Raw genomic sequence first — 26,311 nt, 5'->3', positions numbered from 1 at the left:
TGCTGAAAGCAGGTTTCACCTCCCTCCAGCAACATGCAGGGGTACAAAAATATATATGCTGCCAGCAGCTGTATGATACAGCTCTTTCTTGCCATCCTCGGGCTTCTGAGACAATAAAATCCTGCTCCTACAGCTTGTCAGCAGGAATAGTCTCCTTCAATTTAAGTGCCACACTGCCCAAGAGCCATGTGATTTTTTTTTTTTAGTGTTCATTGTTTTTGCTTTGAGAAGGATGAAGTTGTGCTTTCAGATGCATTAATAAACTCCTTCTGTCTTCAAACTGTGAACTGCTGCAGCCCCACTCAAATGCAGCAGTAAATACTGCAGCTCAAGAACTGGAGCAACGGAATGGTTGACACTGGAAGAGATAATTGGAGATTATTTTGTTCAGCGCCCTTTCAGGCAGGATAGGATAGAGCAGGCTGCAATGATCTGTAAACTGTACCATGTTCATCTAGAACTTTCCCATTCTCTGCTAAATTTCCCAACTAGAAGCCTGAGTCTGTTCATGAGACTTGGAGACAACCTGTTTTCTGGAAAACAAAGGTAGGGCAGGTCTGATGAGTGTTTTTTTAACTCTAGACGCTCATTAAAATAGCTACATTTATATGACATAGTTATAGTTTATATGAGTATATATAATAGTTTATATGAATAGTTTGTATGAAATATAAACAGTTATATGAAAACTGTTGCTTTAGTGCTTCCTGTTGTCTTACTATTTCTCTTCAGATGGTGGCTTGCTGATCCCATTTGAATCTTACACTAGAGTACTAATTTTGAACTAACTTCCAGATTTGGACATCTAAATATAAATCATGAGCAGTTCGTGCATCTCAGAGATGCCTCATATTACCAACGCTACTGTAATTTCAGGTTCCTAGATAAAGATTTGATTGCCTTTCATGAAGTACTTACATTATGGAAATATTGACCTGAGACAGCATTTCTAGCATTGTTGTCCCTACATTCTGCTGACTTTCCCAGCTCACAGTGTTGTAACAGTCTTTCTTTTTCTGCTGAACCAGGTGCTGTTATTTCATGACCAGAATTACGGAATTCATTATGAATACACCATTCCTGTGAACTATACTGCTGAAAACAGAAGTGAGCCAGAAAAGCAACAGGATTCGTTGTACATCTGGACGCACAGCGGATGGGAAGGGTGCAGCGTGCAGTGTGGAGGAGGTAAGGCCGTAAGGAAGCTTGGTGGGACTCGTGCAGTGTTTGCAGACATCAGCCATTAGAGAGGTGCCTGCAGAAGGCAACGTTGCCAAAGCGTGAAGGAAACTGGCCGTGGTAATGTATATTACCATAATGAACTCAAATGAGAGCTCATTTTCACCAGCTCTCCCAGCTCTCATCCCCATCCCCGCAGTTAATTTTCACCCAGCATTTTGGCAGGGACCCTGCTTTGTCGGCTTGCTACTCTAGGCTGGAACTGCACCTGGGTTAGTGCTCCGTGGATGGCTTAAGGCGCTGTGTGCAGCCTCATATCTCAAAACTCTGTCACATTCTTGGAGTAGAGTTTTCACAGGTGTTCAGGCATGTTCACTTAAAGACACTTCCTTCCCCAAGGATGAGACAGGGACGGTGCTGCTGTGACAACGCCTGGAGATTGCGTTAGATCCTCTTAATGTGCAGTGGACTTTGGGGGTACATTAGCACATTGCAAATCACTCTTTTCAGATGATCCCTGAAAGAGATTTACTGAAACCCTGGGGGCACTTGATGCCTGTGAGGCCAGAGTCTGGTTTGTCAGTCACTGTCCATTGCTGGAAGAAACAGTGTTTTCCCAGAGGAAAATGAATTTTTTCCATGCACTCTGGCCAGTTCTTCTTTACAAGTAGACTGAGTTATTTATCGTATTTTATAACACAGGAAGAGAGTGCTCATCTTCTCATTTGCAAGTTCACTGCCCTCAGTGTACTGAAATCATGAATTTCTTTGTGTAGATAAAACTTATTTTAAAATGGACACTTTTGCTCACCTTTTAAAACAGTTTCATAGAACCATTAAGCACTCTCATGAATGAGTAGGAAATTGTTTGAGGCTTTTTTCATTTGTGTTATAAACCTTCCACATACTTGGATCAAATCAGTACCTGGCAACATGGCTCCCACTAGTAGCAGCTTGGACGGCAGTTGATCTCATATCCTTTTGTTGTCAGATGCTTCTACTGCTTATCCAAGCTGAGAAGGGCCTCTTCCCTTCACACTTCACTTTCTGCAGTTTGAGCCTGAACTGCATTAGTCAATTCAGCCATCAATAGCTTCTATATAGACTGTCCAAATTTTGTGTTAACTGAATTTGAGTTATTTTTAATTATCTGCTGTAAATGATGAACAAACTCAATTTGTTGCAAACTCAGAGTTACAAGGAGAGAAGCTGAGAAACCAAAATGCAGTAAGGCAGAGTTGTGTTGTATAGGGATGACATTTTCTTTGTCACATCTGATTGCTGTCATGCTGCCCCCATGACTGAGCTTCCTTGCTGTCACATAGTGGAAAGCTGATCCAGTGTCACACTTCTGCTATCCCAATGAACCTGCTGATGCACGAGAAATAGTTTATGTGAGAAAAACTGACTACTCCTGAGGTGTCTGTTAGTAGCAGTGTTTTTCAAGCACAGAATCATAGAATTGCTCAGGTTGGAAAGGACCTTCAAGATCATCAAGTCCAACTGCAACCTAACCATACTGCTCCAACTCTAACAACCCGCCACTAAATCATGTCCCTGAGCACCACATTTAAACACATTCAGGGATGGTGACTCAACCACCTCCCCGGGGGAAGCCTGTTCCAGTGCTTAACAACCCTTTCTGTAAAGAAGTTTTTCCTGATATCCAACCTAAACCTCCCCTGGCGCAACTGGAGGCCATTTCCCCTTGTCCTGTCACCAGTGAGAAGAGACCAGCCCCACTCTCACTGCAATCACCTTTCAGGTATTTGAAGAGAGCAATGAGGTCTCCCCTCAGTCTCCTCTTCCCCAGACGAAACAGCCCCAGTTCCTTTAGTCTTTCCTCATAGGGCATATACTCCAAGCCCTTCACCAGCCTTGCTGCCCTTCTTTGGACCTGCTCCAGCACCTCCATGTCCTTTCTGTACTGAGGCGCCCAAAACTGAACACAGTACTCGAGGTGGGGCCTCACCAATGCCAAGTACAGGGGCAGGATGACTTCCCTAGTCTTGCTCACCACCCCATTCCTGATCCAAGCCAGGATGCCATTGGCCTTCTTGGCCACCTGGGCACACTGCTGGCTCATATTCAGCCGGCTGTCCATCAGCACACCAAGGTCCCTTTCCGTCAGGCAGCTTTCCAGACACTCCTCCCTAAGCCTGTAGGGTTGCCCGGAGTTGTTGTGACCAAAGTGCAGGACCCGACACTTGGCCCTATAGAAACTCATATGGTTTACCTTGGCCCATTGATCCAGTCTATCCAGGTCCCTCTGTAAAGCCTCTCTACCCTCAGGCAGATCAACATGCCCTCCCAAGCATCATAACTGGAAGACAGGAAGATCAGAAATAATTTATTTTGGTGAGTTAATTTTACCTCTTTCTGAAATACAAACAAGCCTAGTTTATCGCTCTTGAAGTCTCTTTACTCCTTTTCAACCCGACTCTGTGTGTGTAGGGAGCAGCAAGAGACAGCTGTCCTGTCATTATCAGTCACTGAGGGGCAGATGATTGTGTGACTCCAGTTTACAGAGCTGGAGCATCTGCCATAAGTGATTATAGGGCGCTGTAGTACGTGAAGGAGGAACCGGAAATGAAAGCAAGTTGTTTTCAATATTGATTACTCATTAAGCACTAAAAAGATAAAGTCTAGTTTGTAGTCAACTTTTAAGAGCCTCGTATCTTTTCTTGGAGAAAAAAAAAAGAGCAGTACAAAGGTAAGGCAGAACTGGAAGATAAGACTGCTTACAGGGTTTATATGTGTGTGTAGATTGCATCGTGTAGAGGCGGTAGGGAAATCTAGTTAATGAGTTGACATGGTTTTGTTCTTAGCCACTGTCTTCCATGTTTTTCAGAGTAGTTTTTATTTGGCTTGTAGGTGAACGGAAAACAATTGTGTCCTGTACTCGAATTATTAACAAGACCATGACAGTGGTGAATGACAGTGACTGCCAGCGAGTGAATCGCCCCGAGCCCCAGGTCAGGAAATGTAACACACACCCCTGCCAGTCACGGTAAGGAGTTAAAAATAATAAAGAACAATATCCTTTTTCTTCACAAATCACCCATTTCCAAAGTCTCCATCTGGTGAACAAGGTGAAAATGTCTATAAGCAGTGGGACACATTGTTAGCCACAGCAACCAGCTGTAATGTTCATTTCCTTTTGTTGAGCAGATCAGATTTTTATTACCTCAGAGTCCATTTAATGTGTGGCCAGTAAGTCCAGATTCCATGCAACTGCCTGCATGCATTGTTTGAGGATGACTTTCTTTTCTTTTCCTTTTGGATGCCTCCTAGGAGATGGTGCAATTTGCAGTATAAAGCCAGACGAGATAGCAGTGACTGCTTATTTAACTTTTGTTTTGTTTTAAATCAGCACGGAATAGAGTCTGATTGTCACACAGTGCTACAAAAAAACTTCCCAACAACCCACAACCTTTAAGCTACTATAGCTCCTCTGCTGTCTTGCATGTCTGATCTGTATTAGCATAGTACTTAGTACTTACATAGACCGGGAATCTCCAGGCAAGGAGCGTCTCTTCTTTGTGTTAAATTTGTACAGTGTCTACCAACACCTGCATAGTCTGGGAGGCATATCTGAATCTTGCTGAAGTCAAGAAATTAAAATGAAACACATTTTATACACTTTCCTTGCTATGGATGGTTTTCTGCATCAGTAGGAGTAATTAAAGTTCTAATAGTAGAAAGTTCTAAAAATAATAAAAAGCACTGTTTTTTGATTTGGCAAGCACTTTTAGCCGAGTTAATTTTTTCTGCATTGTATAAAAGGTGAAGTTTCTGTCCAGAATGCCAAAACACAGGACAGCAAATTAATTTGTTCTATTGTGTGCTAGCAAAAAATTTCACTGTTGCTCTGAAGCAGTGCTTAGTGTTGTGGACTAAAGTGGACCATCCACTTCGGACAGCAGTTAGAACACAAAAAAAACTTAGGATGAAGTTCATGAATATCTACAAAGGCCTGTGAAAAAGAATTTGCTATCTGTTGCGTCTTGTATAATCGGAGAAGCCAGGGGAATGTACCTACAAAGTTCATCCTGCTGGCAGGAATAATCGGGGAAATGAGAAGCAACACATTTCCCTCTAATTGGACCTGCATTCTGATTAAAGTGCCCTGAAGCAGGAAAATCTAGTGTTAGGTAATCCATCAGTAAGACTAGGTTGTTTCAGGTTTCATTTTGTTTCTGCACCTATTACAGCTGCACAATACTGTGGCCAAAATGATTTCAGTGGTACTGAAAGGTATAATGAGATACTGTGTGTGCTTCTAGGTGTATAAGGAGAGCCGAACTCCCAATGGCTTCAGGGAAACAACTGTCATTTCCATGAGGAAGTTTCCTAAGTTCAGTGATGCTGGTATTTCTGTCATGTCATTTTCTCTGAAAGGCTGAAACAAGGAGCATCTGCTTGTGTTACTGTCTTGGCACGAAGGATTTCTTTTAGACTTTTTAAAAATACATTGGGAAGAGACTGGAGTGAGTGAGTCAATGCGGTCATATGGAGGGGCTCCAGGTGTTAGAGGTTTAAAAAGAAAAAAAAAAAAAAAAAAAAAAGCTTGGGAAGGAGAAGCTAATAGCTTTGCTGCTATTAGCTGAGCACCACATGGAGAGGTCTTGCCCATCAGGTCCTTTAGAACCTTAAGACCCACGGTGCTGTTTCTCAGTGCGATCTCCATGGTCCTGAGCTCTTGGTGAAGTCTTCTCTTCGTTGCCCACCTACTCCATGATATTGCTGCCTCTTCAGGGCAGAGACAGTGAGTTAGGTTAAATAACACAAAACCTCCTGAGAAAGGACCAAACCAGTTACTATATCTAAATTGTGTTCTTTTGTGGATTCAGGTACAGCCCTTAATATTGTTCCAAGGTATCTCTTCTTCTGTATGGAGCTATCAGGCAACTTATAGCCACAGTTTAGTCCAGCTCAGGAATAATTAGCTCCAGCACAGTGACATTCTGTTGTCTGAGCAGTGACAGTCCACACCAAATGTCCTTAGTGCCCAGAAAGGCCACAAAATCCTTGCTGATGATCTGACAGACCACACTCCCTCACTCCCTCTGTGTAGACCACACTTTCACACTTAACATGCTTTTGACTGGAAACATTTTCAAGAAGCACATTCTCTGTGCCTCTGTAGAATTTAAATTTCCATTTGCGTTTGCCCACCCAGATATTAGAAATGCATGCTTAGCATATTCTCTGACCAAGAACATCTTAAAGAAACCATTTTCTTTCACCATGTCAATGCTTTTTTTCTTAATAAACCCTGAATTTGTTTTAGGGTTTCAAGTAAAATTACTGTAGCATCTTGTTACAATAAGGTCCTTTCCCGTTTCCACTCAGACCTAAGCCCTTTACCTGAGCAGAAGAAAGAATAATGCTTTCCTTTCAGCAGTAGGTCTGCTCTGTTTTGTGCATTTTTATATACATTTACGCTTTTACTCAAAATGTAAGGGAATCATCTTACGGAGAATTTGTCTCTAGGGAAAGGTGTAATGGCCAGAACCCAGGACTCGGTCATTGGACTCTCAGTCTCTTTCATTTTTGGGTATGCTGTGTGACTTTAATTCATTATTCCACACTCTTTGCATCTTCTCTTAATTCATTTATAATGTGGTCTGCAAACTCCTTGGGATGGAGTGAGATCATGTCGTACAAATGGAGGAGACAGAGAAGGCTATTGATGTTGAGATTGTCATAAAAATAAAAAATAACCTAAGTTATATATAAAATGATCTGGAGAGGAAAAAAAAAGTGTGTGATATTAATAACAGTGTATTTCTTCCAGCATGATCTCAAAGTGCTTTGCAAATTATACATCCCTTTGAACTTCAGCCACCTCTTGGGAGAGCCAAATAACGTGGGGTAGGGGACAGTAGTTTCATGAGGCCAAGGAGATTAGAGCTCTGCAACTGCAGTATAGCATCTGAAAAAGACAAAGTAGACTGAAAAAAAGGATTGGATATACCGACATGTTTTAAAATCAAATTTCAGAGAACAGAATTTTCTTAAGAGTTTTGTTGAAACTGGCAAAAAAAAAAAAGAATCTTTCATTCTTTATTATTGTTACTCTTTCACCTTTTAAAAAAATGCCTCTTTTTCTTCTTATTTTATTTTTTATGTTCCTTGACCCTCTTTTTCCATTAAATTCTTTACAGCTTCCTTTCCTGTCCCAACTGCACCCTATTAGCACCTCTTTATTCTAATCCTTTGCCTAGCTCTTTAGATATTTTTTTACAAAACCCTGCTGTAACCAGATGGAATCTGGATTCTTGCATGTGGTGCGTATGGGTTGCTTCCAGCACACTGAACACCAACCCAAATATATAGGCAAACCCAGCACTCATGTTGGCACAAGATTCAGAAATCACAGATCACATCAGCTGTTATTACTGAAAACATAGGTCGGCCAGTGGCCACACACTTCAGCATGCATGGTTGGGTTTATGGATATGAAAATGCTCCCCTCTAAAGCAGAAAAAGAACCAAAAACATGTGAAATTCCCCAACTGTTAGACTTGCTGTGGTCTGTATGCAAACACTGTTAATTTTCCTTGTCTTTGCTGTAACAGATTGTAGTAGAGGTTGAGTCCTTCTGGGGACCTGCTGAATATGTACTGTTCCTACACAGATGCTTAACAGCAGCATGAACAGCCAGAAATCCCTGCCTTCATCCACAGAAAACCACAGGAGACCTGAGCCCTTATTTTCACTGTTCAGGATTTGAAAGCGTCTCTGAGTCCGAGGGTTAGTTTTCTAGTACTACTGGAGGCATGTTATACACTAGTTTCCATAAAACAATTTTGCTCTGCAGTCTACTTCCCTTGCTGGAAGACTCTTCTGTGACCTTGCTGTTCATGTTGATCAAGATCTATTATTTCTAATCTTCATTGTTCTTTTTAAGCTGTTTGTTCTTGCGTCACGACTGTTTATGTGCTTATGTAGTACTCTCCCTTACTAGATCTTTTCCTTAGGCTTACTGCCATATGATACAGCAAACCAGTTTATCTTCTACCATTTTGCTGGACTAAATCCGTTGATTTTCTTTAACTACTTCTTGGATAAGAGACTGTCCATGGATTCTCCCTTCCTTTTGTTGCTTCGGTCATGTTCTGCACTCAGGCCATAATTTAAATTATTTAACTGCTTCATGTGAGTGCATAGGTGACCAGAACTGCATGGAAAATCCTAGGCTCCATTTCATCTAGCCCTTACACAGTTGCATTCATACTTTCCTATCTTCATCGTCAGTAGCAATGCTGATGCATTCTTTGCTTGTTTCATTGGTGCATCACATTTGTGGCTTAGAGTCATTCTGAATGACTTCGCTCTCATTTGTTTCAACATAGGAATCTTACTTTAGCCCAGACGTGCTTGTTATTAGCCCCTGAATATACAACCTTGCAATGTATGCTATTAATTTTCAACCTATCTGTTTTATTGCAGTACTCAAGTTTGTTTAGTTAATCTTATATGATACCCTATTTCTCCACAACATTGACAGTGCTTCTGGACTTTGTACTGTCAGCAGTGTATTTCACCAGTTTTTCAGCAGTTCTGTGCCTAAGTCATCAAAAGTAAGACAGTGCTTTCAGGAAGTCCACTGGTACTTAATTCCCTTCATGCCTGATACTTCCTTACAACATTACGTTGTGGCCGACTGTCACCCACCATGCACATTGATATACATGTTTTCCAGCATATGACCAGTTTCTCCAACTTGCTTAAGCATTTCCAATGCAGCAGAAGGAGTTCTTTACTGATAACCAAATCAATCAAATCTACCATGTTTCCAGTGTCTGGAAAAGCAGTTACTTTAATCAAAGAAATACACCCACTTAGTTTAGCCTGGTCTGCCTGGAGGAAGCCTACACTGAATTTTTCCTGTTTTCCATTTACCACCATGTCCTTGATTATTGTTTCCCTCCAAATCCGTTCTAAAAGCTGGCATGCTGCTGAGGTCAGGCCTGTGGTTACACGGATCGCTTCTTTCTTTCGTTCTTTCTTTCTTCTAGATCCCTTTCACTTTTCCATCTGCGGGCAGGAATCCAATACTGTGCTGTCCAAAGGCCCATGCACCACAGCGATTCCCGCTGCGGATAAAATGAAGCCAGTTACAAGAGTCAGACAAGGCCTCAGCTGGCTCTGCACCTTGAATGCTTGCCCAGAAGGCTAGTGACCACTCAGAGCATGCTTGCCTTAGCGTGTGAGGGCTGACAGTGCCTGCCAGTGGTCCCCAGTCAGGTTTAAGTGCAGAGATGGTGATGATCACGGACACAGGGGAAATTCTTTTGGAGGCTGTAGTCAGATTAGTCTGCCTGCCTGCTGTGTTCAATCTAGTCTCCTTGATTCCAGTCTGTTTGCACCACATTTATTTGTGTTATCATCACAGGTAGATGAGGAGCAGAAAAGTATTGATTTTATTTTGCGGGGTGAAAGTCTTGCAAAAAAAAACCCCAGAATTTCAGAGAGCTCTCTCATGGAAAACTCCTTGAGAAAACTAACAAGTTACTCACAAGGATGCATGGAAATGATACCGACATGGAGGGACGTATTGGGAGTGTATGTTAAGGTACAGAGCTAGTGCGGATGCTGTGCGTTTAACGGGTATGTTCTTTCATCAGTGTTTTCAGACTCTTTTGGAACCAGAACAAATCTTTATCATCCTTAAGATCATGGGGCATGGAGTTCAAAACCTTATCTGTGCCTTATGCTAAGAAACATTCCCTTTTGTGTATTCTGATTTTGGTTACATGAAAAAAAAAAAAAAAAAAAGAATAGCTAGGGGATGGTTTCAAATCATTTTAGCCTGCTGGAAATCTGGCATAAATAGCAATGTTAGCACCCTCTGATCCAAGGAGGTACCACGTAAGAGCTCATTTTGAAGCACTTCCCAAAGTTGGAGCTGGGATTTCTCAAATCAGTCTAATGAATTTGCCAGGACTGCGCTGGACACTGCACAAGACCCAGTGGCTGCAGGCTGAGCGAGCGGGCGATGCTGCGCCCTGCTGGCTGCTCTTCGGGAAACTGCCCCCGGCTCCGGCAGGGCTCGCAGATGAAGCCAAACGCTGCAGAACAGAAGGATGATACTAACTGGGCACCTAACTGAGTAGCTGATGTGGGTAACTGGTGTCCTATAGTGGGCACGTCTGGTTATCACCATCCACTAGAAGGAGACAAAATCACATGCGTTCCGGGTTGTACGCAGTTCATCAAGCACAGCAACAGGCAGTCAGGAGTTAATTAGCTACTGAAAGACAAAAAGATGTTTCCAAGGAAATCCAGCAACCCAGCTCATTGAGGCAATTCTGGAAAAGAAGTAAGAGAAAAGGCTTGGGAATAAGCAGAGGATAAAATTAGGAGGGCTTGTTGGCTACTGGTAAATGCATTTACATCAAATAATTTAAGATGGCTGGCTGGAGCTGAAGTTCATTTGGCATTAGTTTCCACATGGAGTCATGAGACAGGTTTCTTAGCTTTGGTGTAAACACCCCGGCTGGCTTACATCACAGTTATTCCCGTTATAATGTTTGACTCAACAGCCTTATGTTTGAACATTGTATTGTTTTAAAATGTTAAATGATCTGTGCCTCCTTGGTTTGAGGCTCTTCAGGCCAAGCGTAATCTTTACCCACAAAAAGGGATTAGCGGGATGATCTAGGAAAATATTTAATCGTGGGTGAAACTCACCCCTACTGCTGCCTGTTGTAATGCTCTTCATGCTGCTTATATCCTGCACTGCCTTCACTGAATGGCAGGGAATGGAGCTGGGCACCAGCTGCCCCACCAAAGACACACCAAGCACAGATCAATCAGGACAAGGGGATCTCACTGCGAAAGGCCTCTTAGTGTGCTGATATTTTTTGCCTTAGTGCAGTGAGGCAGCTGCAAACAAGAAGGACAAGTAGTCATATTAATGCCACACTGACATTTTGGAAACAGAGTAATCTGCTCGATCTGAGGGAGAGAGGAGGGAAAATCAAATCTCAAAAAAATAAAATATAAAAAACAGCTTCCTAAACTGCATGTAAATTATAAAACTGTCTTCTGATCAATTTTATAATGGGAAATTACAAAAAATAAATAAAGCTGTCAAAATGATAATCACTAAAGAAAAAAAGAAATCTGTGTGAGTGAAAGCTGGCAAGTCTGCTAGCAGAATGACTACTGTACTGGAAAATTACTGAGCACTGTTTATAAAGGCAATCAGACAGGAATGTTAGTCTTGGAGTCCTACTTTCGACATCAGCAGCTGTATTATTCTACTAGATTCCTTGTACTTTTTTCCAAAAAAAAAAAAATAATAACCAACGCAACAACTAGTGACTGGGTGTGGCACAACCTGCTCCCAAAAATCAAGATTCACCTGATTATTTTGACCCCCAGTATAGCAGAGATGTAGTGGAGAGTTTCAGAAGTGTGTGGAGAGAGAAAGGCACAATAGCAGAGTGTGTGTATTTGATGGAAATCATGAGTCTACTTGTAAACAGTGTGTTCTTCCCTCTATGTATCCAAGCATGAACTTAGTTTGATAGCTGCAAGCAAAAAATATCTGACGATCAATTTCATGTGACTGATTTTCAGAAATCTTTTCCTGTTCTGCTTTCTGCAGTTATCCCATGTGAAATCCCGGCCCCAGAGATGTTAGTCAGAGTTTTGCATAATTTCAATAGAGCCACAGTTTCATCCGGGTGCCTCAGAAAAATAAGAGCAACTTCAACATGGTTTGGCATCACAGGCTGGAGCAAAAGACAACCAGTTCTCATTAAATGTGGAGTTATCCCCACCTGTATAGTAACTCAACAACCCATGTTAAACCAAAAGCTGAACAACAAAGTGTTAGAGTGCTCAAACTGCACTGCGTTAGACATCTGTTACATGTGCTTTTTCAAATCAGTTATATATTGCTTAGTAGCAAACGTCTAATAATTAATTCAGCAGTAGTGCAGGCTCTTAGCTAGTAACAATAATCAAAAACCAGGCTTACTGAAAATAGAAGGATCAGTGTTATTACAAAGGTACCTTTGGTTGCATCCAAGCTATTACTACCAAAGCAAGGAAATGAATTTCAGTGTATCATTTGAGAGGGAACGGAAGTAACACAATCCCCGTGGAGAGTGAGCACATGTGCAAACATGTCGTGGATGTTCAGTTAGTGGAACAAAACCAACCTGCAGGCACCAATCTTTTTCAGGGCTCAAGTCAGAAATAACCAGGTGAAATTTAATGAGCTGCAGCATTTGTCCTAGAACATGCAACTGCTTTTAGTTCTGAGGTTACAAATCTCTGAAAAGTGACCACATGTCTTTTGATTGCACTTCTCCACCTCATCTTTCGGCCTTGACCCTCTTTATCTTCTTAGCATGTTGTCCCAAATCTTTCGCTGCAACTAGTCATTTACAGACATTTCATCTCCCCTGGGTTCATGTACATAGTGTTGTAGACGCTTTTTTTTTTTTTTTTCCATAGAAAATGTGGGAGTCTTAGGCAAGTAGGTAGAGTGGATAATTCAATGTTAATGACTAATCCAGACTCTAGGAAGATCAAATGATGAACTGAACCTACAGAAGATATTTCAGGTTTGCTCCGGGGGCCTGCCAGATGGTGGTTGTGAAAGCAGATGAGAAGAAGAACTCCCAATTCCTCAACAGAGATAGTGAGAGGTCAGAGGTTGAGGCAGACTCAGAACACAAAGATTTAAAACAACCCTCTCAGATTGCATGTTCTGCCCATCCCAGACCTTTGAGGCTAGAGAAAAACACACCCTTCTGTGCATTTTTTTTAGCTAGAAAGGCAGCCACTCACTGGGTTAAAAAATCTTTACTTAAAAACTCACCACTTTCTTCATAAATCTAACCACCAGCAAGGATCATCTAGCCCTTGAATCTTCCATAAATATAAGATTACAAAAAAAAAAAAAAGCGTGGATAAAGCCAAATGGTCTACATGATACAGACATGGCTTAGTGTACGACAGTTAATGGGCTTGGTTAATAATACAGAGCTGGTTTGGTGTTATATGTTTGAACACTAGAATTATTTTTTACATTGTCGTAAGAAAAAAACTTTTTTTGAAAATGAAAACTAAGTCTAGTTCTTAAATTTATTTAGAGGTGCTCAAAAGGTGTAATAACAGCGTAGAGAGGAAAATGTCTGTAGTGTAATTTAATAGTAACAATGATGTGTTACTATTTGTGCATCACATTTGTCTTGCCAGCTTATATATTGCTTGCAGATAGTTATTTTGCTAATACCAAACTGCACATTCCTTTGTTAATTTTGAAACTGACAGGAATTTTCATTTTTAATCATTTTAACCACAAATCTTTTGTCTTTTCACTTTGGTAGTGTACTACAATGTGGAAATCCAGTCAGAGTGATTTTTTGTCTTTCAGGCACTAAAATAATAGTTTCAGCTGATGATGAAGGGGGTTTGGGGAGAACAGTGAGAGAAGATCAGGGCACTCTCAGTACTACAAGCAGGACTCACATTTCCTTTTCCAGGCCTTTTTTACGAGCTATTGAACAAAGGAGATTTCACTGAAATGATGAAGTTTAGTGGTCGAAGTGAACATCCCCTTGATGCTTTTGAAGATGTCCTACTTCAGTGGTATGAGTGTTTTTCAAACATTTAATCTGACTCTTGTCTCTGAGACCTGAAGCTAAGACCTGTGCTTCAAAATAGCCATAAATTTCAAAGAATTTGGTTTAGCAGCAGTTGTCACCATTGGGACCGAATAGGCATGAGATTTAAGAGATCCTTTTTAGTACGCCCTGTCTTCTTTGTACCCATTAGTGAACACAGGCTCAGATCAGGGGTGGATGTAGTGGATGTATAGCTGAAGCTGGCCATATGGATGCCACTCGGATGAAAATGCTGGGGGTGATCACATCTTTACCACAGACTAGATCAGAAATGATCTGAGCCGTAGCTTTCTGTTGATTCTCTAGGTTTTGACTGATGGTCATTGCAGTCTTCTCACGTTGATGATGATGCTTGTGCTTTCTGTCGCACTCACCTATGTGAGCAGCCCTAGCCACAGAGCGCAGAGTAGAAATGAGGCGACTTCTTCCCCCCACAAAAGTAACAAAAGAAAAACAGAAAAAGGAATTTTCCTTTCTGAAGGGAAAGTCAGAACCTGACTTCTTACAGCATCTTGGAAATAGTTGGCATGCAGTGTGCTGCCCATCCTAAATGAAAGCACACAGACAGCTTCTGCCAAGAATGTATTTTTATCTTTCTCCTTTGCTTTCAGTCCCTTTCCCTTTTTCTTTTGCCAGTAGCTGTAGATCACAGTGAGAGCACAGTGCTGAAGTGAATATTAGTTCAGTGGAGCCTGAACAGAAACCCTTCCTGGCCCTGTGACTCACATTCAGCTCATAAAGCAAACTTACTTTTTCCCCCTTTGTGCCCTTGCTGAACGGTTCCTTCACCCGGCTCGATAGCTGCTTACACATGGACTCTGGCAGGGCACAGCCCAGCTGATAGCAAGGGAGCCTGGCTGTTAATTTTCATGAACACCGATTTCTGCACTTGAAGTCTATTTTTTGTCAGTCTTTCAGTCCCAGTATTCAGTTACCTGACTGGCATTTTCCCATTCCATAAGCAAAATAGCAAGCGCTCAGCCACAGTGATGCACCAAAACTATTGTCTGGAGAAATACGTTTGGTGGCTTGTGAGCTGTTTTAGCCAACAGAAATTCACAAACGTGTCAACTGCTTTACTGCAAGAAACGTTTGAATGGGGCTCTGTTCCACAGGAGACAGGTGGCCAGCCTTCCTGATCCTGTTCTGCTCAAACCAACTGGTTTCTGCCTTCACTGTCATCAGTGCTGTCACAGCAAGTCATCAGTCACAGCAGCTGGCAAATGAATTCATGCCAATTGCACCAGATGAGGATGTTTCTACAAATTGTTTTGAACTGATTTTTCCCCACTCACAAATGGCAAAATGAGAAAATGTTGTTAGGTTTTTGAGACATTATGGAGCAAATTCAAAAGAAGTGTGACTAATAAGCTGTCATGTGTGTTGCTCTACCTGGACTACTGGAACCTTCAGTAAGATGAAACAATATTTCCAAGCAAGTTTTGTATTTGAGTGGACTTGCTTAGGTCCTTATCATAACAGGCAACCCAGGACTGGGTGACAAGTAAAAGATTCATGGTATTAGGATACTAATCTAGATGACAGTCCTAAATAACAGGCTAGAAGGTCAATTACCTGGTGATGATAGCCTTCCGGTGCCTAGTGCCTACGCAGTTATTGTTCCCATCATTCACTTCATCCAGGAATGCCTGTAATTACAAAGAGCATGTTCCTCACTGACAGATTACAGGAAGTGTGAAGATGGATTCTGCTTGTCTTTAGGAAATAATTGTCCCTCTCTGCATACCTCCTAATTCAGATTCTTCTCAGGCATTTTATCCACTGCGACGTAAGGCCAGCTTTAACCACAGTGGTGCTTCCAGGGCTTACTGGACTTGTTATGGAGCCTTTCAGTCAGCCTTACATTGAGCTGGAAGGGTGCATGGCCACAGCAGAGTCTGCTCATAGCAGCAGCGCATCCCTCCCATTGGAGGAACCCAAACACCTCGCAGCATTGTGCTGAGTGTTTGCTAAAGAGCCTTTAAAGAGAAAATAAAGCAAACAAACAAACCAAAACAATGTCCACGTATTTGTTCCCAGCACATCTGGTCAAAGGGGAAGGAAACGGTAACTGAAATGTGCTTACAAAGTAAATGAATCCCAAAGCTCAGAAAAATGATGGTTATAGGTAAGTATCCCCCACTCCCACCCAGACTGTGTTATGGTACATCCTTGTGAGTTATGGCAGCTTTGAATCAACATTGCGGGTTCCTTTCTAGAGGAGCAATCTTGTATTTTTTAGTATTTCTTGAGCAGTTAAATAGTATTCAGATTTGCTAAGTATGGACGTGGGCAATTATTCCCCATTTTTAAGGTCCCTAATACTATGAATGGTATTTCTGTCAAGCATGGAGCCAACTACAGATACTCACTTGTATACCAGCCTTTTTCTGCTCCACACACTTCAGGTCCAGAAGGTGCCTGATCTCAGATGGACAGCAACACTGGAGAACCCACAAACTTAGGAAAAGTTGCCAATTTCTTACTGTTTTTAGTTAAGCATAGTATTTTATCCTACCTTTTTTTTAATATTCCCTCTCTGTCTTCTTCCCAGGTGGGTGACTGGTCATTGGAGTCCCTGCTCTGCCACTTGTGAGAAAGGTATCCAGCACCGGGAAGTGACTTGTGTTTATCAGTTGCAAAATGGCACCTACGTTAACACAAGAGACCTCTACTGCCTTGGCAACAAACCAGCAACAGTACAAAGTTGTGAAGGACGAGACTGCCTCTCAATCTGGGAAGCATCAGAGTGGTCAAAGGTAGGAACTTGACCCAAGAGAGGAGCCAGACAGCACAAAGTTCCTTAATCTAGCTAAGTGCTTGAAGTTAAGTGCATTCTCACAGTCAGCATACTCGGTAACTTGCAGTACTGGGGCACCAGGTAGGATTGTTTTTTGTTGAGATGATTAGTTTGAAGCTGAGGTTTGTATCGCATACCAGATGAGTTGTTAAGGCAAATGTTAGATATTGTGCTATGTTAACTATATCTTTCCATCAGAAAACTCTGACCACCAAGGAAAAACATTTCACTGACCTAAGGCCAGAAGTGTAGTAACCCAACTGGTCTTCTGGCTCCATTTAAATGCGGTATGAAGCAAAATACCAGATTTATCAAACATCCACATGTTTCAGAGAATGTACCATCTTTGGGTCTTGTCCAGCCCTCTTTTGTGTAATTTCAGGAACATGGAAAAGCTGGTTATACTTTGCTTAAATATGTGTCTCCACGTAGTTGCAGAGAGTTAAGAAGCTATTCTCAGATATTATAAATACATTTCATATGTGAATAACGTGATCTGGACAGATTTTATTTTGTTTAGCAACAGAGTAAACTGGGAGTATGCTTACAGTTCATGACAAGCACTCAGCTAATACAGGGTAACCTTGTCTGTACCTTGTGAGTAATGGTTCTGATAGGTTTTCTGTGTCAGATTTGATACTGTATCTGTTGCCTCATCTGAATAATGAAGAGATATTGTCAGTCTTGGTGCAGTACATATGTCTCTACCAGTCTCATTCCAGACTGGCTGTGCTACGAGATTGTTCAGCAACAGCCATTTCTGTGGGGAGGATTTTTCATTGTTTTTCATCTCTATTTTGAAAAAGTGAGCTCCTGTTTAAAGTATTGTCAAAGAACTTTTGCAAGATATTATTGTTAGAAAAGTCACAGAACACAAGATACCAAGGATCTGGCACTGAAGATCGCTGTCTCTTAAAAACAAAAAACAAACAAACAAAAAAACCACATTGTGGATCCATTGTCCACCTTTTGAACAGAAAATTACTTTCAGTAGGACACTGTACCTCTGTACCTGTTCACTAATGCATTAGATTTTCTACCTCATTTCAAAAGATGTGGAGAAATACATAGTTTTAATAATTTCTCTGGTACGTCTTTCACGTGTTGATGACACCCTCTTTATTTCTTATAGCTGTACAAGGTGGACTGTAGCAGTGTATATAGCAGAGACTAGTCTTCTCATTGCAGCTTCTACCTGCCTTACATGGTGAATTTTGTCATCAAAGTGTTGGTGGTCTTTTAACAATCTTAGGTACTTCTGTGTTCTTTTTTTTAATTGGAGTAAGTCAGGTTACAGAAGATTTTTTATGAAGTGGAAATCTTCTGTATTTGTGACTATGTAACTCATTTTGTTCTAATATTGTGGAAAAAAATATTGCAGTAGTAATAACATTTTATAAATCAGTTTTCTCATGTGTGTTTTTGAACTTTTGGTTACACAACAAAAAACAGTTGAACACATTGGTGTCTGGTCCCCAATCAAATATGTGTGTTCTCAAAGCAAATTCCATTACAATCTTCAGTGTGGAAAAAATTAAGTTCCACTTTTATTGCCAAACACTTGAGATTATTTTGGACAAAGTACTACTAAATCCATTTTTAATGACAGAAATAGAGACTGTCACAAAAAGGTAAATGTTTCTACTGTTACGGAACTGAAGTAGAAAAAAATAATGGATTTCCTTCAAATGAAAGAGCTGTATCTTAACTGCAAAGTTGTGATACTCTTTTAAAAAACTTTGTGGGATTTGAATAAATAATTTGTTAACAAAGTAAAACCTGGTTATCTAAACAGGACACTGAGGGGCTCCTTACATTACTTAACAGACTATCTTGTTTTAGATTCTCTGTAAAATCTATAGATTAGAAAAAAATTCACAATGACAGAGGTTGAGGAAAGAAAAAAACCTCTTAAAGGGAGTGATTTATATGTGACAACCAAAGATCTGTTGGAAACCTTTTGCAAGTGCTGTTTTGTCTAGGAAAAGTAAATGCAGTACTAATCTATGAATGACTTAAAAGCTTGTGGGAAGAATAAACAGTTGGTGTTTTTCTCAGACTCTGTTGTACAACCCACGTAGAGATTTCTCATCCAGTGAAAAATACTCCTACTTCAGTTTGATTTACTTTCAGTAAATTGGAACATTTGAATGATTTTATAAATAGTTCTTTGTAGTTCGAGATGAACAAGAGCAACCCTGAGGAGTCCACCCTAAGAGATGAGGAAAATGATAGTTAATATGGGAAAATCTGTACTGCTTAGGGCAAATTCATGGCTTTAAGGTACTGTTTAGGGAGCTCTGGTGTTGGCTCTCTGGCAATTCGTGCATTTTGAGGATTCCAGCAAAGCAGTTTCTGGAATTGTGCAAAGCCTGGAAGAATTCATCCTGGTATCTAGCACAGCGGTACAATTGTGCTTGTTTCAAAGATGTTACATCCGTAAGGCGGTCATGCCATGAGCAGCACATAGTAAATTAAGTGGAAGGTTTCCCAGATTTTCAAGAAGTCACTTTGTAGTGCTCTGAAGTATTTAAAGGCACGTCTGTTTGCTTGCCAGCTCATAAACGCTTGTCATTCATGTCCTTAACAAGGCCAGCAGGTCAGAACTGCCTGGATTGTATTTTTAAGACGATTAGACAGGCATGCTGAGATTTGTCCATTTGATGTAATTTATATCAAGCTGACGCTTGTTTCCAGCATAGACCCCCTGGATGGAGAAGCTTCTTGGATTATGTTCAAAAGACCTCACAGAATATCTCATATCTTCACTATTTATTCAGTGTCAACTCAGCTGTCTTTTTCCATGCCGATCCCCTAAAGGGGAGAACTTGACGTGCTGGAGAAGGTTAGTTTTTATCTCAGTTTGTACATATATCATTTTTCCATCCACCTGTCCCCAGTGGCTCTTCAAGAAAATTTCTCACTCTTAACCACTGCAGTGGCGTGAAAATGAAGAGCAGAGAGACTAGCTATGCTGCTGTGTAGTAGCATGCACATAGATGGCTGTATCAGCATTGGTAGATCTGTTAACCTGTGACTGAACTGGTTATTTAAAACATTTCTCCATTTCAGTTCACAACAGTGTCTTTTTCCCATTTATTATAGTCAAGACAAATTCACCAGTAAAACAGAATTTCCAGCCAACCGTTGGCAGAGATAGCAAATGGGTGACCAGTTATCTCTGCTTTTTCAAAGTGCATAAATGAGTGTCTAAGCATTAAAATATTTTTGGACAATGTTTGTTCACTTGCATGGATGTTTGTTACCAGTGCCCAAATGCTTGAATCAAGTCTTTCTCCAGCAACTGATCACAGCAGCCCTAGTAGCCTGCTGTGTTCCCACAGTCCCTGCCTATGCTTTTGATGTTGAGGAGCCCATCTTTTCTATCTGCTGATGAGTGCAGCTAACTTGCTGGCCATGGTTGGAAGCTGACGACAACTCTCTGGTTCACTGAGTGGTGTCTCTGCTGAGCTATCTGCTTTGTACACTTTGAGTTCTTTGAAATGAACATCCAGATGAGGAGGTGGCAATGCAAAGAGTGAAGGTCACATATGTGTTCACATGAGAACATGGGTGAGAACAGTGACTTCACCATGGTGCATACCTACAGTACTGCAGAGCTGGTTTTGTAACCAGGATCTCCGACTACATAAAGTGAATTTTTCATCATCCTTTTACTCCTGTGATACATAAAGGTATATGGCAGTTCTGTTATGAATAATGAGCTCTTAAATGTAAGATTTAGTTACTTAGTAACACCATTTCTATTACAATGCTATTTTTCATAAGTAAAAGATTTCACAAGTCTCTCTCATACTTTTCAGATCAATCATGTTTGAAAGGAGTTTCAATTGTTGAGGAAAGGTCTTGCAAGTTATCAGGTTTTCTTTGTGTGCATAAAACAAGGCTTTCTTTTTAGATATGTTACAAAAATAAAAATTCTGTTGCATGATTCCTAGAAATAATAAAACATATCTGTTGTTTTGCAGTGTTCAGCAGACTGTGGCAAAGGGATCCAGAAAAGAACAGTGACATGTACAAATTCTCAAGGAAAATGTGATGCAGCCACCAGGCCAAGAGATGAGGAAGAATGTGAGGATCACACGGGCTGTTACGAATGGAAAACAGGCGATTGGTCTAAGGTACCAGTGAGCAGTGCACGGTATTTTCTCACTAAATCCAAAGATGTTCAGTGTGCTATGCTTCCATGTGCAGTCTGTTCTGCAGTTTAAATATTTGGAAAGGAGGCGTTTAACTGGTTTTGACTGTAGTTTTTGCTGGGATTTAAACTTTCCCTTTATGCCATTTGTGACCCAAATATTGCAACACAGACTTGTGGATGTGTCGACAAATGGGATTGAAATGAGTATTAATGGACATCTTATCTGTTCAAAGTCTAAACCCACACAACTTCCACCCTAAAAATGAAGATTCTCACCACAGGCCAAAATTCATCCATCTACTCAACTCTGAGCATTAAGAGGCTACTTCATAAGCAATGCTGAAACTGTTTTACATGTTTCAAAAAAACATTTCTGAGGAGATCTGGCTAGCAGGTTGACTTCTACAAAAAGAAGCTCATAAGCAGTATCTGCCAAGACTGCAGGCAATTAAGGAGGAATCCCTTGCCCAGCCTGGGCAGCCTAGAAGGAAAATAGCAGATGTTTTCTTTTTTCGAGTATGTGTATGGGTTAAGTATTTAGATGTTGAATTAGAAACCTAGTCACTGAGAACGAGAGAAATCTCATAAAGAGAGGATGCGATGAGAGTTTTGTCTCCCTCAAAGCATCAGTACACAGCTGAGAAGAGAGTTGAGCCTTAGACCTCTTATTCCACAGGTGATAAGTTTGAGGATCTGGGAGAACTGTTGTTAAATGGAATACAGTTGGGGTGAAGCATAAGGAAGTCATAGCAGACTCACACAGAGACAGAGGTTCATTGAGGGCACATGCTGCTGAATTCTTTGCCATTTTCATACAGGTCTTGCATGCAGAGTCTGATGGTATACTATTTTATTGCCACAGATGCAAAACCAGAGCTGTTCAGGTGAATTTCATGCTATTCTGAGACCTACATAGCACAATCCAGTCCCAGACTTACCCAACCACCTGAGATGAAAGTATGCCCTCTATTTAAAGGCAGAGCCAAAACCATCAGTCCCTTCCTCAGAACTGGATTTCACCTTCACTTAGATCTGTCTGAACTTAATTTCTCTGGTGACATCAGAGGAATTAATTCCTGTATGCACTGGATTAATCCAGTGCAGGGTCTGCTCTGTATTTGCATTCTGATCTTAAAGTAACAGGTAGTTTTGCTGGGGAAGGAGGCCCAGCAGTATAAAAAATTCAGCCTTTGCCAGCGTTGTTCGTAAAACATCCTTTACATTACCAACTTCATGTTTGCATAAAGACCTGAAATTTCCCAGGAATATTATATTCCAGTTTGGTTTTATCTTATCTTTGTAACTATTCTGCTCTTGAAACAGAAGGCCTACTTTTGTTCTGGAATGTACGGCATGTACAGAAACCACTGGGATACAGTAGTTGCATTTTGCTTTCCAAAAACCCAAACTCCAGCAAGCAAAATCCACTGAAGCAGAGGCCCATGATGGGCAAATTGGCTTATCTGCAATTGCATTTTTTGCGTTATGATTAGGAATTACAAATATTTATAGATAAACTGTCAGAGATACATGAATTTAATGGTGTCAGTGCTGGAGCATGATTTAAGAACCAGCCACGTACAAAAGATCTGTATTTATGCTGAGCCAGGAATTTGTATCACAGAATGTTTAGAGTATTGAACATTATTTTATTCATAACCTGGCATGCAGAATCCACACAAGCTGGCCAAAACAAACAGTTCCTGTGTGTTAACAGGTGAAATAACATTATTTATTTATTTGTGGAATTTTAAAAGATTTTGGCAGAAAAATTGACCCGGATTCTCTTTATAGGAGGAATATGAAATAATTGTGTATTTGCTGATTACATGGATTGAAAGTTCAGTACTGTATGAATGGTTCCCATCTGATAAAGAAGTTGGCTCACTGCTAGAAAGGCTGCAGCCATGCGTTGGTCACAGTAAATAGCGTTGTTGATAGATTCAGCGTCTGCATGTGAGCAGTGCAAGTTCAGTGCAAAATCACTTGTTATTTGCAGTTCTTCACTTGGGATCAGGATCTTCTCTGTGCAGAAGGGCACAAAAGTTTGTGTGCTGTTTATGTGGTCTGCCTCTGCCCGCAGAGAACTTGTGCCAACTCTCAGCTTCCCAGGAATTTCACCCTGTGCAAATCCAGCAGATGTTCTTGGACTTAGATTTGGTTTATAATGAACATTAAAAATTGTAGACGTCTTGGTTAATGACGTGAACGTTTGGATCACACAGTTAGATTGTTGCCCTCCTAGTAGAGAGGTAAACAAAAAGCACCACTGGACGGTTTAAAAAAGGTATGGATAGATACAATTCTTCTGGGAAAGTTTATTGCCTCAGAAACCCAGATAGCTGAAATACTCGGTGTGGAATTCTTTGCAGATCCAGTCAGGATTTTTATTTTCAGGATCCAGAAGCTTTAATGAGCCCTGAGCTTTCAGGGCTCAGACTTAGGAGGAGGACCTTTCCAGCTATAAGCAATTCCTCTTTGGTGTTGTCTGGCTTAAACAATTTGTCCATTAAGGAGAAACATACAGTCTCGAAAAGTTAGATTGTAGTGAACTCTTTAAAATCCACAATTCCTGAGTAAAATTCCATTGTAAAATGTTTTGGGGTTTTTTGTTTTGGTTTGGTTTTGGTTTTTTTGCCAGTGCTAAAAATCACTGCAGGAGAGCTTTGTGCTGAGATGGAAACTTTTTCTACAATTACAAATTGATCTCAGAGCAAGCAACAACCTTTGCAATTAACTGCATTGTGCGTTTGTTTCTTATTGTTAAGAATTGTCAAGGAAGTAAGATTAAATGATCGGTAGTAATTACCACAGGGTAAAATAAGGGACAGATGCTTTTTGTGCAGACAGCGTAAGTGCTGACTTGGCCTCTAATCCTTAACTTTCCCAAATTAAGATCATTTGAGGATACCTGAAAGTCATGTAGGAAAGAGGCAAAAGCTCATTAAAAATCCATGTCCAGATACAACTTGTAAATAGAACAGGCTCTCTGAGGGGTAATGGCAGACTGTTATTTTTATAAGAGGAGTAGTAGAAGTATTTCTAGAACACATAGGCTCTGTGCATGAGAAGACTTGCCTAAGGAGCTCCCCAGACCTTTACAAAGGGCAACCTCCAGTCATGAGATCACAGGCACAAACAAGACCTGCTCCAGCTGACAGTGATAGACATGCTTATCCTATGTAAGATCTTAAATCCTGTTCCATTCAGAAGATGCAGGGATTTGGAGCTAATGGAACAGTTTAGCAAGCAGTCTGGGCTATTTGTGTGTTCCCAATGTATTTGCAGTTTCTTTGAAGAGTACCACAGGGAGCTTGATACATCTAGTTTGCTTTGCAAACACGTAGGTCCGGGTCTGTGATGTTATTTAAAATTTATTTGAAGTTACCTTTGTTAGTCCAGAGCCTGAGATTAACATACTGTCTACTCTGTGAAGACAGAATATTCTTCTGCTACTAGTTACCATGATAATCTCCTACTTGCTAGTGCTTCTAAACTTTCAGCTTCCCTCTTAAACTTCTTTTCTTAAAGGAATGTCCTTATTATTTTTAGCATTTAGCACAAATGCAGCATTAGTACGAACAGCATAACAAAAATGTTCCTGGTCTGAGAGTCTTCAAACCTAGTAGAAAGGCAGCTTGTAGAGTGTGAGACCCACTGAAGGTGTTAACCTGAAATTATTTTTTACTGTTGCCTGGATTCTTCAGAATTGCAGTTCGTTATATCATCCTTTTCTTTTTTTTTTTTTGTATGATGCAATACACAAATGGGAATCCAAGTCATCTCCTGTTCTGTCTTTTCTTCCAAAAGGAAATTCCACATCCAGTTTGTATTCTGTTAAAGAAACAAACATCGCATACACTCTTTCTGCTTTGCAATAGTTCTTGCGTGTTTGAAATCTGAGCTGTTAAATGTTGTAGCACTAGAAATGTTTTTGTTGCATTTGTGCTAGTCAAAAGAACAGCCATAGGTTGCTGACTTTCCCAGCTCTTGCCTTAGATTCCTAAGCTGCTGAAACTGTGCCTCTGATGCATTAGCAAGGTAGTAGTTCATTCTTTCACAATTAATTGCGTTTTGTTGACAAACTTTAGGTCAAGGATTACATTCCTGTAAAGAATGCAGGTAGCTGGTGAATTGAATGTGGCTGTCTCGAAAGCTTTGCAGGATACACAGTCTGTGTCTGTACTGCTCGTGTGCTCGAGGCTGCAGGACTCTGAGTTGAGCTGGAGTCTGCCGTGACTCCTGCAGTTGGAACCAGATGTCCCAAATGCTGTGGGAGCGTGTTGCTGGCCTGCTGCAGGGAGATGAGGTACAGCCTAGATGGACCAGCTAGCTGTGGCAGTGACAAAGAGCAGTTGTGCTTGAAGATGCACAGCACTGGGGACTGCTTTTTAGCTACCCAGGCCTTCCAACTCTGCCCTCAGCACTCTTCCCTTCTAATCTTCAATGATGAAGCAGGGAAATCACTTGGAGGCAGATGCACGAGCTAAGGCTGTGTGTTTTCAGTTTCTTTTCTCCAGTTGGCTTATGGACTCTTCTAAATTATAACTGAAGAGGCGAGATTACATAGCAGGAGTAATCTTCCGGAAGACTTTTATGAATTTTTCTTCTTTTCCAGTTTTACTTATTTGTTCCACTATTTTATGTGCCTCAACATACTCTATTTCTGTCTTGTGACTTAAGTATTGTATTTCAGGCCAATAGCACAAAATGGTTCAGAGTTCCCCATTTCACTTTTTTTGGCTGTTCTCCTTTTAACTGGTATTACATCAGGGAAGGCATAATTACAAGCAAGATACACTAACTCCGTCGTTCGCGCTGATTTTCACAAGGATGCATTTCCAGTTTTGTTGGTGGAAGCTAAAACATGCAACATCTGTTCCTCAGTCAACAATTCAGCTCATTAACCTATTATATTACATAGCCCGATGAAAAGGTTTTTAGAGGAAGAAGGATGCATAGAAGCCTTGTAATATATTGGCTTTGCCCTTTTTTTGTTCCTTTACAGGTACAGTACATGCTCTGTAAATACTAAGGCCTATATTAATCTTGGAGAACCCAATGTAAATCCAGGCTAACCATCTTTCATTCTTCCCTCCAATCCATTGGCCACAAGCCAAAGGTCTCACTCAGCACTGTGGGTCGAATATCATTCTGTCTGGCATTGGTGTAAATGCAGATTAATTCAGCCACTTCAGTTACTGTAAGCTTATTCCAATGCTGTTCAGGTCAGAATCTGATCTGCTGGGCTGTGCAAGATCTTTGGGTCTTGTGTAGGAACCATCACAGATTCATACTTCTGGGTGAAAACAGAAATACATGGCATCTCAAGCTGGGATTCCACTTGAGGAAAGGAGTGGAGGAGAAATCTTCTTCTACCACTTTATATTTTTTTATAAACACCTGAGCACAACTTTTACTGAGTTCAGAATGATTGTGCGCTGCAGAATCTACACAGCAGTAGTAATGGTCAGCTTGGCAAAGCACGATTTTGAAAATTATTCTTGTTGCCAA

The 26,311-nt window shown here is 40.8% G+C and overlaps 1 protein-coding gene across 7 annotated transcripts in view; it reads left to right on the top strand.

Moving 5' to 3' along the window:
• Positions 1–26,311, top strand: part of ADAMTS17 (ADAM metallopeptidase with thrombospondin type 1 motif 17) — a 178,505-nt gene that overhangs the window by 137,250 nt on the left and 14,944 nt on the right. For all 7 annotated transcript variants that reach the window (XM_021406968.1, XM_021406969.1, XM_021406967.1 and 4 more), the window contains 4 exons: positions 1,029–1,188; positions 4,054–4,189; positions 16,390–16,594; positions 20,625–20,777. In XM_021406968.1, the coding sequence (XP_021262643.1) occupies positions 1,029–1,188; positions 4,054–4,189; positions 16,390–16,594; positions 20,625–20,777 (654 nt within the window). The remainder of the gene's footprint in view (positions 1–1,028; positions 1,189–4,053; positions 4,190–16,389; positions 16,595–20,624; positions 20,778–26,311) is intronic.

Source organism: Numida meleagris, chromosome 9 (assembly GCF_002078875.1).
Source record: "Numida meleagris isolate 19003 breed g44 Domestic line chromosome 9, NumMel1.0, whole genome shotgun sequence".
NCBI lineage: Eukaryota > Metazoa > Chordata > Aves > Galliformes > Numididae > Numida > Numida meleagris.
This window is presented reverse-complemented; position numbering and strand designations above follow the sequence as displayed.